Genomic DNA, 14296 nt, shown 5'->3' with positions numbered 1-14296 from the left:
AGAATAAAAGAGAAGAAATTGCAGCTAGAAAAGAAACAAATAGAAATAGAAATGGAGAACTCAAAGGGGGAGGACTCTATTGAGTTTAGCAAATGGGATCAACAACTAGATCCAACCTTGCAGCAGTGCTTTAAGATGGTTAGCAATTGTCCAGTAACCCCTGAGAACCGTGAGAGATATTATTGTGAAGAAGAAGGCCTTTTATGTAGGGAGATCTTAATAAACTCCAAGAAGGAAAAATTGCTTGTAGTTCCTTCTAAATATAGAAAGAAAGTAATGGAGAAATGTCACACAGACACCCTATCGGGACATTTAGGGATGGCAAAGACTAAGCAGAAAATATCCCAGAAGTACTACTGGCCAAAAATGGGAAAAGAAATAAAAGAATTTTGTCAAAGCTGCACCACTTGCCAAATGAAAATAAATAGTGAGGAAAAATCCAGTAGGGATGATGACTGGGATAGGTATATGGAAGAGATGGAAAAGATTGACAATATATTTAAGCAAATGGAAAATAGATATACATTGAACAACTGAAAGAGAAACAGTGGTCTGGATTTACTCTAGTAAAGCAAGTTTTTAAGGATGCATACGGCATAGATGAGTTTTCTGAGGAAAAAGGTATGAGGAAAACATGGGACCCAAAGTACTCCAAAGAGCCAGGTCAGGGTCAGGCTAAAATGGGCAGCCATTTTGTGGGTAAAACTTCTGGGCAGAGCCAGTCCAGGAACCAGATTTTGGAGGGAAAAGAAAAATCAGAAAAGTTCACTAACAGAGGCTCATGGGGAGATAAAATTTGCTTTGCTTGTCAAGGCAGGGGACACATTGCTTCCCAGTGTTTTAACACAACTCAAAAGAAAGAAATTTCTCCTCAGAAAGTGAATTTGAAAGAGGCAAAGTCTGTGTATTGTATACAGAACAGCCAAATGAGTCCCTCTAGAGATAGCCCTGTTGCCATGGGAACGCAGCCAGACACAGCAGCTAGCTTTTCAGAAATGGATACTTCTAGTGGCCACAGTACAGAATATGAGGATCTGCGGGGAGTTTGGCGAATGGGGGTTTCTTCTCAAATTCCTACACCTTGTCTTATTGGCACTGACTTAACAAAGCATGCCAAGAGTGCCTTGGTGATTACGCAATCACAACCGGAACAAAGGGAAGCTAGTAATGGTACTGGCTCTCAAGAACAAGAAGAGAACATACCCCAGGCTGAGGCGTTTTCGTTAGGAATACCTCAGAAAAGTGTATTTGCCAGGGATCAGATAGCAGACCCCACTTTAAAAAGCTGTTTTGGAGAAGTGGCTGGCAAAGGATTATCCCCTAAACATGGGTTGCTCTACAAAGAAAAACTAATTAATATTCCAAAAGGAGGGCCTGAGATTAAAAGTCAGTTGATCGTTCCTGATAAATATCGTCCTATGATTCTAGAAAAGGGACATTTAGGTATTGCAGAAACTAAGCAAAGAATACCTCAGAAGTATTATTGGCCAAAAATGGGAAAGGAGATAAAAGAACTCTCTCAAGCTTATGACACATGTCAGGGAGAAAGAAATAGTGAGGATAAGGCCAACAGGGAGGACAGGAATAGGGATGATTATAAAAATTATATGGAAGATATTGATGAGACTTTTATTCAACTGAGGCAGGAACACACTGAACAACAGAAACAGGAACACAGAGAGGTGTCAGAACTTAGAACGAGTGAGGATGAGGTGAAACAGGTTAATTTTGTGCATACGAAATCAAAAGAAAATCAGGAAACATCATGCTACCCTGAGATAGTAAAACTGAAAACTTTAGAGGAAAGTAAATTGAAGTCAGCAGAAGCAGTATCTAAGGAAAAGATACAGCTAACTGAAAAGGCTGATAATTCTGTGTCTGCACCCATAGCTACAGTAAAACCAAGCAACAAGAAACCCTATCTAAGAAACTTAAGAATAAAGAAGTAGCACTAGAGAAAGTTAAAGATGCATCTAAAATTAAACAAGTAAATAAAAGAGAAATGCAAGGAGTACTAAAGAAATTTACTCTAGTTATAGAAAAAAGGAAAAAAGCTAGAGGGAAATCTATGATAAGGATAGCAGGCTATACCCCGCAGGAGGAAAGAAATGTCAGATGTATAGCCTCTCCTTTAAAAATTATAAAAGTTATAAGAAAAGACAAGAAGATCCAGGGGTTGAGCAGATGTAAAGAGACCCTGGAAAAGTTGTGGACTACATTAAAGAAAAGTCAGCACTGTATCCAGAGAGGTCGTGTCCAGAGATGTCATCATATCCAGAGAGGTCGTGTCCAGAGATGTCATCATATCCAGAGAGGTCGTGTCCAGAGATGTCATCGTATCCAGAGAGGTCGTGTCAAGAGGCATCTTCATGTCGTGAGGGGTGTAGAGTTCCAGAGTGTCCTCAACATCATCGCTGTAGCAGGATTCGAAACCAGAGCCGTGCTGAGCCAAGCAGATGAAGAAGATCACCAGCCAGCTGAGTTCCTGAGTGGAAAGCTGCAGCCGAGGTGGATACATCGTGCTTCAAGGGAACGTAAGTGGGACAAAAGAGGGTGGTTGTTACAGGAGAATAAGCCGTGCAAAGGAAAAGGACAATTTGGACTATGCACAGACTCAACACTATTAATGGACTTACGAACTGAGAAAGCTTACAAGAACAAGCTTGCAAACTGGAAGAGAGACTTGCAAAATATGAACTTTAAATTCCGTAAGGAAAGACTCAAAAGATAGCTGCTGAAGCGTGGGCTCGAAGACCTATCGAAGAACAAACTGTCCACTGAAAAATAAATGTAGAATGTAATAAACTGTTTTAGTTATGTATAAGTAAAAATAAGTAATTATAAATGTAATTGCATTTAAAATGAAAGAATGGTAAGTAATGTAGAAATTAATAAGCTGCTCCTGTTATGTGTAACTAAAAGTAAGTAACTGCAAAAGTAACTGTACCAAGCAATGGAAAAGTGTATTAACAAAGCAACTGAAAGTATTGATTGAAGATGTTAATTGATAAAAGTACTGTAAATGAAAAATTGATAAGCAATGAAAAAAAATTGTAAAAACAAAGAAGTTGAAAAGGGTAATTACAAATGATAAGTAATTGAAGATAAAAATGTGCTGTGTTTATGATGGTTATGGTAATGTTGTGGTTATTAATGTAATTTGCTTGCTGTTGTTTTGTGTTGAAAAGCACTATAGCTTTTCATCACAAAACAACTTATTAAGGGGGAAGGTATGTGACGGCTGCGATGACGTCACCTGCCTATCATGGTTATGCTGGAACCCATCTGCCTATAGCAGAGCAGGAGGTGGGACTCCAGGAGGTGGAGCTGTGTATATAAGGGGGGGGAGTGAATGATGTGAGACAGTTTTTGAGAGTTAAGAGTTATGAAGAGTTAAGGTCTGAGTGATAGTGTGTATGAGGGGATACTTTATTATTACTGATTGCCTTTTTATTTTAGTTGATAAAGTGATTTATCATTCCTTCTGTTGTTATCAATAAAATACAAGTTTTTATTTTTAAAATCATACATTTGTCTGAAGAGTCTTATGAAGGAGTGGTTGGTGGCAGCGTAAATAAAGTGTGAATGAGAGAGTGTCCTGACCATTGTGACGTGAAAGAGGGACGTCACAGTTATAAATATGATGAATTTAATGCTAAGAGTTTTGTGATCCTCCAACCATTTGCTATTACTCTGCAGGCTGCCCGGGGGGAGGGACTTACCTGGGGAGGGCCTCTTAGCGGATGTATAACTCGGACATCCAAAACCCAAGCTTCACCAAGCTTACAGGGCTTGTAGAGGAGAGTCAGGGGAAGCTTATCTGCAATTTTGAGGTATCTCGGTGCCTGGGGGGGGGGGATATTTTATGAATGAATTTTAAAAAGCTAAACATTAATTGATTCATATTTGTCGGGGGCATCACTTCTGATGAATATGAATAAATGAATTAGCGATTTTTGATGAATTTTGCAATTTGTTTTTTAAATCATACCCACCTTGAATTTTAACTTCTAGTGGTAAGGATCAAATAATGTCTTAACCCATGTTCCCAACAGTCTCTAATATGTGAAAACTCATATAATGAGCCCATTTCTCACTAATAAGAAATGCTGAATTCCAGATTAGACAGAAAATATGCTCATCAGTTGGAACATTCTTCTGTTGCTACTGTGTTAACATATCCTATGGTCACCATTTATGTGTAATTACAGTGAGTTTTTAGAAGATCATGAGCTTTTTATTGAAAGGTACAGGGAAATAGATTTTCCCATGGTGGACAACTACAAGGCTGTATTAATTCTAATATTCACACAAAATTATGGTGCCTTATATGGATTCAGATCAGAGATCCATCTGGGTTAGTACTATTGATAGTTACAGGAAGCAGCACCCCAGGTTTCAAGCAAATTTTTCATTGCTACCTAAAGCTGTCAGATACTGAACCTGACACCTACAGCATGTAAAGCAAATGCCACAGACCTTCCTGCACAAAAAGGAAACAATTCCATAGTACAGTATTCAATAACCTGGAGTCAACTACACATCACTGAGAAGCAAGGGAATGAAATTCTACTGCCACCTCTTTTTTTCAAACTATTTCACACCCTGAAAACAAACAAAAACAACCCTGAACTGGAGTACAGTAGGAGCACTGTGTCTGCGGGATCAGTATCTGTGGTTTTACTTATCCGCAGTCTGAAAATATTAAATGAAAAAACCCAGAAATGTATATTGCCAAGATGTAGTACCAGAACTGGCCACTAGAGGGAACCAGAGGCTATGCCATATACACTATAGGGCAGGGGTTTTAAACTCAATTTACCTGGGGGCCGCTAGAGGCAGAGTTGGGTGAAGCTGGGTCGCATCAGATTTTCCGCCAAGCGGAGCAAGAGCCCGAGGAAGCCGCCCAGGAGTTTCCTCAGCTGACAGACAGGTGGGCTGGCTGGCAGGCTGAAGTTCTGGATGGAGGGTGCAAGAGGTGCTGTCTTGGGAGAGAGCCGGCGAGCAAGGCAAAGCTTCTTTTTTTACTCTTGACTGCAGAGGATATGTGGGCACTTTGGGGGGGCAGGCAAGGTGAGGGCCACAAACTATCATCTGGGGGGCCGCAAATGGCCCCCAGGCCGCATGTTTGAGACCCCTGCTATAGGGATAGCGATTGTCCTTGGGCTCCAGTTTCCATGGCAGGTAGGAATGTTAATCCCTATGGCTAAAACAGTCCTACTGTATAAAAATTTAAATAACAACTACAGTGCAAATCACTATTCCTGGATAATGTCTCTTTGCTGTGGCACTATTAAAGCATGTCACAAGTCAACAACCTAATGAATACAGAAATGTATTTATTATTAAGCACATTTTCATCCAGCCATTCTTCTGAGGAATTCAAGTGTTTTTCCAGTTTAAAGGTTTCACCGCGTTCAAATATCAACCTCATAAACTGAAATCTAACAAGATTTCCATTATAATTCTAATGCTTTTTCTGTTTGTGTATGCATGGATGAAAAGTGCCAGCATTAAACTTTTTAAAAAATGGGATAGTATACAGCAACTATTTTTATTTATACATTTTGTAATAAATACGTTATCAAGCTGTTGTAGCTGGCTAAAACAAGAGACTGAACCTTTCGTGGGAAAACTCCGTGTCACATGGAACTAATACCACCTGGACCCTTTCCTTTGTGATATGGTTATACAGCATTGTTAAAGCATGTAATGTCAAAGGCGGACTTTCAAAAATAAATCCTTGCTACCAATGCATTTCATCAAATGAAATGATTCATCTCAATTACCAGCAGATTTTCATAAGATAATTTCCTGCCCACACACCTGTTCCTAATACAACAGTAACGTTGGAAATGCTTATCATTCAGTACATTACATCCCCGATAAACAGACTAAAACATTATTTGAATTTTTATTGAGGTGCTAATGTTAATTTAGTCCATCTAATTAAAACGAGAACACCAGCTGTAATACAAAGGTTTCACAAGATCATCTTTTTTTCCCTGTGGGCTATTAGGAACTGTCTTTGTTATGATAACTTGAAGCTACAGACTATGTTAAAAAGTCCTCTTCGTTACACTGATTGCTACAGCAACTTACAGTACAGTGGACCCTTGACTTACAGACGGCTTGACTTACAGACTTTTTGAGTTACAGACCTCTCTGGCCGCAAAATTTAGGTTTGACTTGCAGACTGAGATTTGACTTACAGACCAGAAAAAAAAAAACAAAATGGAACAAAAACGGCCTGTTACGGGATTAATCGGTTTTCAGTGCACTGTAGGTCAATGGAGACTTGACTTACAGACTTTTTGACTTGAGAACCGCCTTCCAATATGGATTAAGTTCTCAAGTCAAGACCCCACTGTACTCTGAAGTCTCTCTTGAATAAGATAGCATATGCTATAATAAAGCCTGTTCTTTATTACAGTTGTATTAAACCCTCTAGTACCCTAAAACACTGGTTCTTAACCTTGGGTTACTCAGGAGTTTTGGACTGCAACTCCCAGAAGCCTTCACCACCAGCTGTGCTGACTGAGGTTTCTGGGAGTTGCAGTTCAAAAACATCTGAGTAACAAAGGTTAAGAACCACTGCCCTAAAAGAAGAACAAAGCCATTAACTGGCAATGGTGTGGCTAAAAAATATTTTAAATAAATTAATTAAAAAAATATTGTAAATAAATAAATAATGCCTGAGTACTATAATAGTGAATGGTGTTTCCTTCTTTGAAGTAACAGGAAGTAAATCTCTAAGGCATAAACTCAGTTATATTTGTATCGTATGAATTATTAAATAAATAATTTGAGTCATAGTTCAAGACTCTAGAGAAGTACAGTATCTTTATGAAAGAAGCATTTTGATAGGCTTACATTTGAATTCCCCACCTTTTTCACTGCCTCTCTTCTGTTTGCAACTCGAAGCTCTGGCCGCAAGTCAAAGCAAAATTTTGCGGCTGGAGCTGGTCGCAACTCGAAATGGTCGTATGTCAGGATGGTCATAAGTCGAGGCACCACTGTATTCTGTTTTCCTATCATTGCTTTAGTTGGTTCACATCTACTTATAACAATATTTTACATCAAAAAAGCAGAAAGAAGACAGTAGAACTATCATGTATGCTGGGACCAAAAATGGCTTTATTGCCACAAGAATAGCACATCAAGTCATAAGACTGCAAATCTGGTTTCATCTTTGCTCAAACTTGGTAGCTCAATATTTTCATCTTCCATTTCTGGTCAACCACCTATTTCACTACTAAGTTTCTGCAACCAAACGGATTATCATCAAGTCAATTTCAATTTATGTGAAACCTATTCATGAGTGACCTCCAAAACGTCCTATCTATCATTAACAACCCTACTTGGTTCTTGGCCATGGCTTCCTTTATTAAGTCAACCCATTTCAGATTTGGTTTTCCTCATTTCAGATTTGGTTTTCCTCATTTCTTGCGGACTTCAGCTTTTCCCAGCATTATTCTGTTTCTGGGTAAGTCTTGTCTTCTCATTATGTGCACAAAATATGACAGCATCTACTTTGTTATTTTTGCTGACCTCACATCTGATATGACCTCACATCTATTTTTTTTTCATCTTTCTGGCAATGCATGTATCCATAAAGCATTCCTCCAGCAACATATTTCAAATGAATCTTTTTTTTTTTCCTGTTAGCTTTCTTCACTGTCCAGCTTTCACATCCATACACAGTAACTGGGAATGAAACAGTGAAGATAACCTTGGCCTTGGACTTCAGTGACATGTTCTTAGACTTGATGATCTTTCTGAGTTTCTTCTTAGCCACCATTCTGAGTTTCATTCTTTTTCTGATTTCCTGGCTACAGACTCCATTTGATGCTTGAACTAAAGTATACAAAAATCTAACAATTTCAATTTCTTCATTGTCAGCATTAAACTTATGTAGTACAGTGGTGCCTCGCTTAACGAGCGATGAATTCGCATCGCGTTGGCCCCAATGGGCGAAATTCGCATAGCGAAGATCGGTAAGCGTTTCGCTTACCGACCTTCGCTTTGCGACCCGTGGATCAGCTGTTCAGCGGGTCCAAAATGGCCGCCGGAACACCCGAAATGGCCGCGGGGAGCGTTTTCGCGCCCTTGGTAAGCGAGGGGAGGGTGCGAAAACGCTGTGCGCGGCCATTTCGGGTGTTCCGGCGGCCATTTTGGACCCGCCGAACAGCTGATCTGCGGTCTCGCTGCGGCCGAAATGGCCGTGCACAGCGTTTTTGCGCCCTCCCCTCGCTTACTGAGGGCGCGAAAATGGCTGCCGGACCCGGAAAACATCGCTGTACGGTGAGTTTTCTGCCAATTTGGAACGCATTAAACGATGTTTAATGCGTTCCAATGGCTTTTTTTGATCCGTACAGCGATGTTTTCGCATAGCGAAGGTTAATCCGGAACGAATTAACCTCGCTATGCGAGGCACCACTGTAATGATTTTTGTTTTAATATCCCACTGTAATCCCGCTGTTACAAAAAAATGTAGAATACTGTAATTTTATTTACCCCATTCTAGTCTGGCCAGAGAGGAGAAGCGGTAGGGTGCTTGTTCCCTCCTCCCTTAGCAGAAAGAACACTATTTATTTATTTATTTATTTAATTTCTATCCCGCCTATCTGGTCTTATTCGACCACTCTAGGTGGCTTACAAATCAACAACAATAAATTCTAAAAGCATTATAAATTAATAAAGATAAAGGTCAAAATAATATATAGAGAAAAAGATCGTCAGGGGTTAGCTGTTGGGAAGGCCTGCCTATACATAAGTGTTTTTAATTGTTTCTTGAAAATGCCCAGCGAGGGAGCAGCGCGGATCTCAGGAGGTAAGTTGTTCCATAGGCGAGGAGCCACCGCCGAGAAGGCCCGATTTCTGGTCTTCTCATTCCGGGCCTCTCTTGGCGTCAGGCTCCTCAGCCTCACCTCCTGGCTCGCACGAGTGACCCGGGTAGATCTTGGTGGGAGAAGGCGTTCCGCCAGGTATTGAGGTCCTAAACCGTTTAGGGCTTTATAAGCATCAATACTTTGAAGTCGATGTGGAATCGGATGGGTAGCCAATGCAATGCGGCCAGGGTGGGGGAGATATGTTGGTATCTTCTCACTCCACTGAGTAGTCTGGCCGCAGCATTCTGCACCACCTGTAGTTTCCGCAGCAGCCTCAAAGGTAGCCCCACGTAGAGCGCATTACAGTGGTCTAATCTTGAGATTACAAGCGCGTGTACCAAAGTAGTGAGAGCCCCTACGTCGAGATAGGGTCGCAGCTGGGCAATCCGCCTAAGATGGAAAAATGCGGTACGGACCACAGACGCCACCTGAGATTCCATGGTGAGGGCCGGGTCCAGATGTATCCCCAAGCTGCGAACCCCATTGCTGGCAGGCAGGGTCACCCCCCCAAAAATGAGGGAGTTTCCCAAATCCCCAGCTGTGGGAGCGCCCACCCTCAGTACCTCCGTCTTGTCCGGGTTCAGCCTCAGCCCGTTCTCCTGCATCCATTCCCGTACAGTCTCCAGGCAGCGCTGAAGGGACAGAACGGCATCTCCTGTGGTTGGTGAAAAGGAGATGTAGAGCTGCGTGTCATCAGCATATTGATGGCACAGAGCCCCACACCCCCTGATGACCCCCCCCCAGCGGCCTCATGTAGATGTTGGTCAACTACCACTAGCTCTTGGACTACATAACCAAAGGGACACAAATTTTGGGTATTTCCATTGGCCAGAAAAACAATGTGTCAGGATATTATGACCAGCAATATAGAATCTACTCTTAGTACATGAACCAAAGTTTACTAATAGGCATCCACCTTAAAACAAGTGTACGGCCACATAGTCAGCATATGAAGCTGATGCAATCCATGAAATGTGTATTGGACATGGGAAAAGACATCAGGTGATGTGCCCAATGATTAGTTGTTCAAACTATTTATGTGCTCTGTGGAGTATTGTGCTATGGTGCTCTGTGGAGTATTGTGTTCAAAAGTTGCTGCACAAAGTGCTGTCCGTTTATTTATTGAAAGTGTGTTACTAACTCTGTTGACTGATGTACATAGTTCCATTGTACATAATCTGCAAATACACTGGTGGTGAAGGAACTTACTGTCTCTGTGAGTCTCTTTGCTCTCAACCTGGAAGATTGACTCATCTCGGAACCATCTCCACACCTCAAATCTTAACATTACGAATCTGTTCAGAATAGGGGGAATTGAAACCAGCACAGAGGATATATCAGGGATCCCCTACCAACTCTCCTCAGACTGAAGAAGCTACTTGGATGAGTAGCAAAACATTTCAACCTAATAAAAAAGAAGTCCAGTTGCTATGACGCAATTCCCAATGAACATTGTTGTAAACTGGCAGTCTAATTCCCGGAAATGAAAGCTGTTGTTACAGGGAAAATAAGCTACTCTATAGCTAAGCATGTTTCATTATTCTATTTTTTAAATTTTAAAGTATTAAAATTATGTTTGAACTGTACCTTATAAACTGAATGGCCTCCAACTATCCAAACCATGTCTATCTTACTTGCCAGTTCTGATGATTCTAGAAGCTCTAGTGCCTCATCTAGACTTCTGGCCAGGTAGTGGGCTCCTTGAGGCACTTCCCTAGAGCAAACAGATGTTACCACTCAATATCCAAGAACACAAACAAAACATTCTGAATGTAGGTATACAGGACATCGTTCATTTGGGGGAAAGGGGAGGCATAAGATATTGCTACAATTTTAGAACCTAGAGTAGGCTTATCTACATATTCATTTATACCACACATCACAAGAACCATCCACATAATTCTTTCTATTACATCTCCCCAGCCATCCACATGCCATTTTTCACTGGAGCTTCTTATGTGTCACAGTTGAACAACAGAGTTAACTGCAAAAATAGCCAGTTCTAGAGGCATTATATACATTTCTTATGAAAATTACAGCCGTTCTATTATCTTATTTGTGACTACAAGTATCTTTCTCTCTAATATATGTATATATGACAGAAAAGCCATACTTGAATTGTTGTATCTGGGATGAATCCATAAGAAGTCTGAAGCTAAAATATTAGTAACCATGATGCTAGAATGGCAACTGGGTTAATCAGATACAAACCACTGAAAAACCTATCTTGGCCTGGGAACAAGATTCCCCAGAGCACAGGGAAATACAGAACCAAACAGATTTTGAGATACAGTTAATTGCCAAGTGAACTTGAAATCTCTGTATGTATTCCTTGGAGACATGAAATCCATTGCAAAAGTCACAACTATTAGGTAGGATTAATTTTTATTTACTAGTAGAGGACAATAACTCAAAAACTAAGGGCCTGCTAACTGATGTGCTACCACTTCTGTTAAACGTGAAATCTGCCTAACAAAAGCAAAACAATACTGGAATTAATTACTGTGGCATGAATATTCATATGATATCTGCATAGATCAACGGGAGTGCTGGAAGGGCAGAGTCACGAGATATAAGAGACTCAGGAGGAGGAGGGGGAGTTTAGATAGGGAGCTAGTCAGAGGAAGTTGAGGATTTTGCTGTGGTTTTGGGAGTTTGGGCGGGAGATTGGTGGTTGTGAATGGATAAAGAAGGGTGTTGGTTTAAGAGTAACAACACTGCTTGTCCTGTTAACATCTGTAACAATAAATAATTTCTATGTGGTCCTTTTAAAATGACATATGGCCTGGACCTCGATTATTAATAATAGGTAATGTTGATGTAATCAACTGGTGGCAGGTAGTATGAGCTCTTAGTTTGGTGAAACAAGCAGGGGCCACGTGGGGACCGTGACAATTATCTATAAACAAGAAGATAGTATTATTATTACTAGATAACATTTTCCACAGCATGGTCTCTTGTGCTACTGAACAAGGGATTTCTGCTTAAAAAGCTGAGCCAAGAATCCTACTGGTTAGTTTAGCTGGCACAACTATGAAAAGTAAATAGCAGCAGTAAGTTGCCTCTAGTTAAAGAGTTGCCATTTGTGTGCCCGCTCATGCACTGATTCACACAACTAGCACACAGCAAGGGATAAAACCATGTGATCTAGCAGCAACTCACCACTGCAACTTACAAAACTGCACTTACACCAGGATACCAAACGGGATCTTGACCAGAGTTTTAAAAAAGTTGGTGTGCTACCAATCAGTTTAACACTGTTAGTTTCATAGCTGTATGTGCTTTGATTTAACTCTAAAATGTCTAGAACAGATACAGTACTTACGTTAGTTCTTTGCTGAGTACTATGTTAATTCTGTTTTTTAAAGGGCGATTTTTCTCAGGAATGGAGAACCAAGTCTTCTTACCCATTATTACTACGTTTTGTTTTCCTGTGCAATATGGAAGAAAGGGATTTGTAGTGACATCTAGTGGTTGCAGTATCTTCTCATAAATGGTTTATGCTATCATGTCAAAATGCCCAAAATTACTGTGGTGATGCTATTGAAGACAAAGGACTACAGTGCCTCATAGGGCCCACCAGTTGACATGCTCACATCATATGCATCAGAAAAGCATTCTCTATCTTGCATAGCTAACATTCAGCTGAAGTGGCCAATTTCTAAATAAACAAAGTGGTGTCTAATCTGGGTGAAACATCAGTTTTTGCTGAAACAAGTGTAGCTTTACATCTAAAGAGATTATAGGTATTGAAGCTAGGGCTAATTCCCATTGGTCAATCTGCACTGGACACTCCCATATTTTGTTCCATTCCATTCTTATTTCATTAACAAAAAAGGACCTAAGGCAGCTTACAATGTGAAAAACAAACCATATAAAAACTGGAAGGGGGGAAAGCAGCTCAACTCTTAGAGAACCACTCGCTTAGAAAAAGCCTGCCTGAAGAGAGGTCTTTGCTTGCTTAGAGAAGGACAATAAAGAGGGGGCCAGCTGACCTTCGGGGGAGGTTGTTTCATAGCTTGAGAACAATGACAGGAAAAAAAAATCTTATTGTGGTTATTCTAAAAGCCAAGCAGGCTCATAAATGGAAATGCAGCCTTTTAAGTAGCTTGGGTCCATGTCATTTAGGGCTTTATATGCCAAAACTAGCACTCTGAATTGTGCCCAGAAATGGACTGGCAGCCAGGGGAGCTGTTGCAACAGAAGAATTATGTAATTCCTGTAACCAGCTCCAGTTAACAATCTGGCTATGGCATTTTGGATCTGCTGTAGTTTCTGAACACTTTCCAGAGACAACCTCACATAGAGCGCACTACAGTAATCTAAATTGGATGTAACTAAGGCATGTGTCACTGTGGCCAAGTCAGACATGTCCAGGAATGGGCGCAGCTTCTGTGCTAGCTTTAATGCACTCCTAGCCCCTGCCACGACTGAGCATCTAGGCTCAGGGATGATTCCAAGAGCAAACCCAAACTGTGCACCTATGTTTTCAGGGGAAATGTAATCCTATCCAGCACAGGTTAAAATCTTACTCCCTGATTGTCTTATGAGTGACCAGGCACACTTCAGTTTTGTCTGGATTAAACTTCAGTTTATTCATCTTTGTCCAGTCCATTACCGATACCAGCCACCAATTTAGAACCGAAACAGCTTCCTTCAAATTAGGTGGAAAGGAAAATAGAGGTGGGCCATCCATATATTGCTGACTCCAAATCCTCAGACAACATCTCTCAGCAGTTTCATGTTAAATAGCATGGCAGATTAAATGGAACCCTGAGGAACACCACAAACTGACAGCCAGGGAGTCAAACAAGAGTCCCAAACTGCTGCTTTCTGAGTTTTTTTTCTCCAGGAAGGACTGGTGCCACTGTGGAACAATGCCTCCAAGCCCCAGAGAGACAGCCCAGAAGGATACCATAGTCTATGGTATTGAAAGCTGCTGAGGGGTCCAGCAGAACCAACAGGGACACACTCCCCCTGTCCAGTTCCTAGCATAGGTCATCCACCAAGGTGACCAAAGCAGTCTCTATCCCATAACCAGGTCTGATGCCAGACTGAAATGGATCTAGATAATCCAGATCATCCAGGAGCTAAGAAGACACCACAGACTCTAATACCTTGCCCTAAAAAGGCTGCAACTACTGACATTTATCTAGTAACACAGAATAAGCAGGGGCCAAAGTTACAGTGACAGATCCTCCTGTATCAACGACAGCATCTAGGTCAGAGCAGATCTGAGCAATTTTTGGATTTAAAAAAATAATTCTAACAGGTTGAAGCACTCAAGGCTAATGGCCTATACAGTGGTGCCTCACATTGCGATGTTAATTCGTTCCGCAAAAATCACTGCAGAGGTTGCAATGCGAAAAAAGCCCATAGAAACACATTAAAACACGATTAATGCG

The 14296-nt window shown here is 40.9% G+C and overlaps 1 protein-coding gene across 2 annotated transcripts in view; it reads right to left on the bottom strand.

Moving 5' to 3' along the window:
- Nucleotides 1-14296, bottom strand: part of DHFR (dihydrofolate reductase) — a 31946-nt gene that overhangs the window by 14703 nt on the left and 2947 nt on the right. For both annotated transcript variants that reach the window (XM_020790229.3, XM_020790230.3), the window contains exons 3-4: nt 12217-12322; nt 10479-10605 (exon numbers count right to left, since the gene is read on the bottom strand). In XM_020790229.3, the coding sequence (XP_020645888.3) occupies nt 10479-10605; nt 12217-12322 (233 nt within the window). The remainder of the gene's footprint in view (nt 1-10478; nt 10606-12216; nt 12323-14296) is intronic.

The sequence above is a fragment of the Pogona vitticeps genome, chromosome 2 (genome assembly GCF_051106095.1).
Source record: "Pogona vitticeps strain Pit_001003342236 chromosome 2, PviZW2.1, whole genome shotgun sequence".
In the NCBI taxonomy this organism is placed as follows: domain Eukaryota; kingdom Metazoa; phylum Chordata; class Lepidosauria; order Squamata; family Agamidae; genus Pogona; species Pogona vitticeps.
This window is presented reverse-complemented; position numbering and strand designations above follow the sequence as displayed.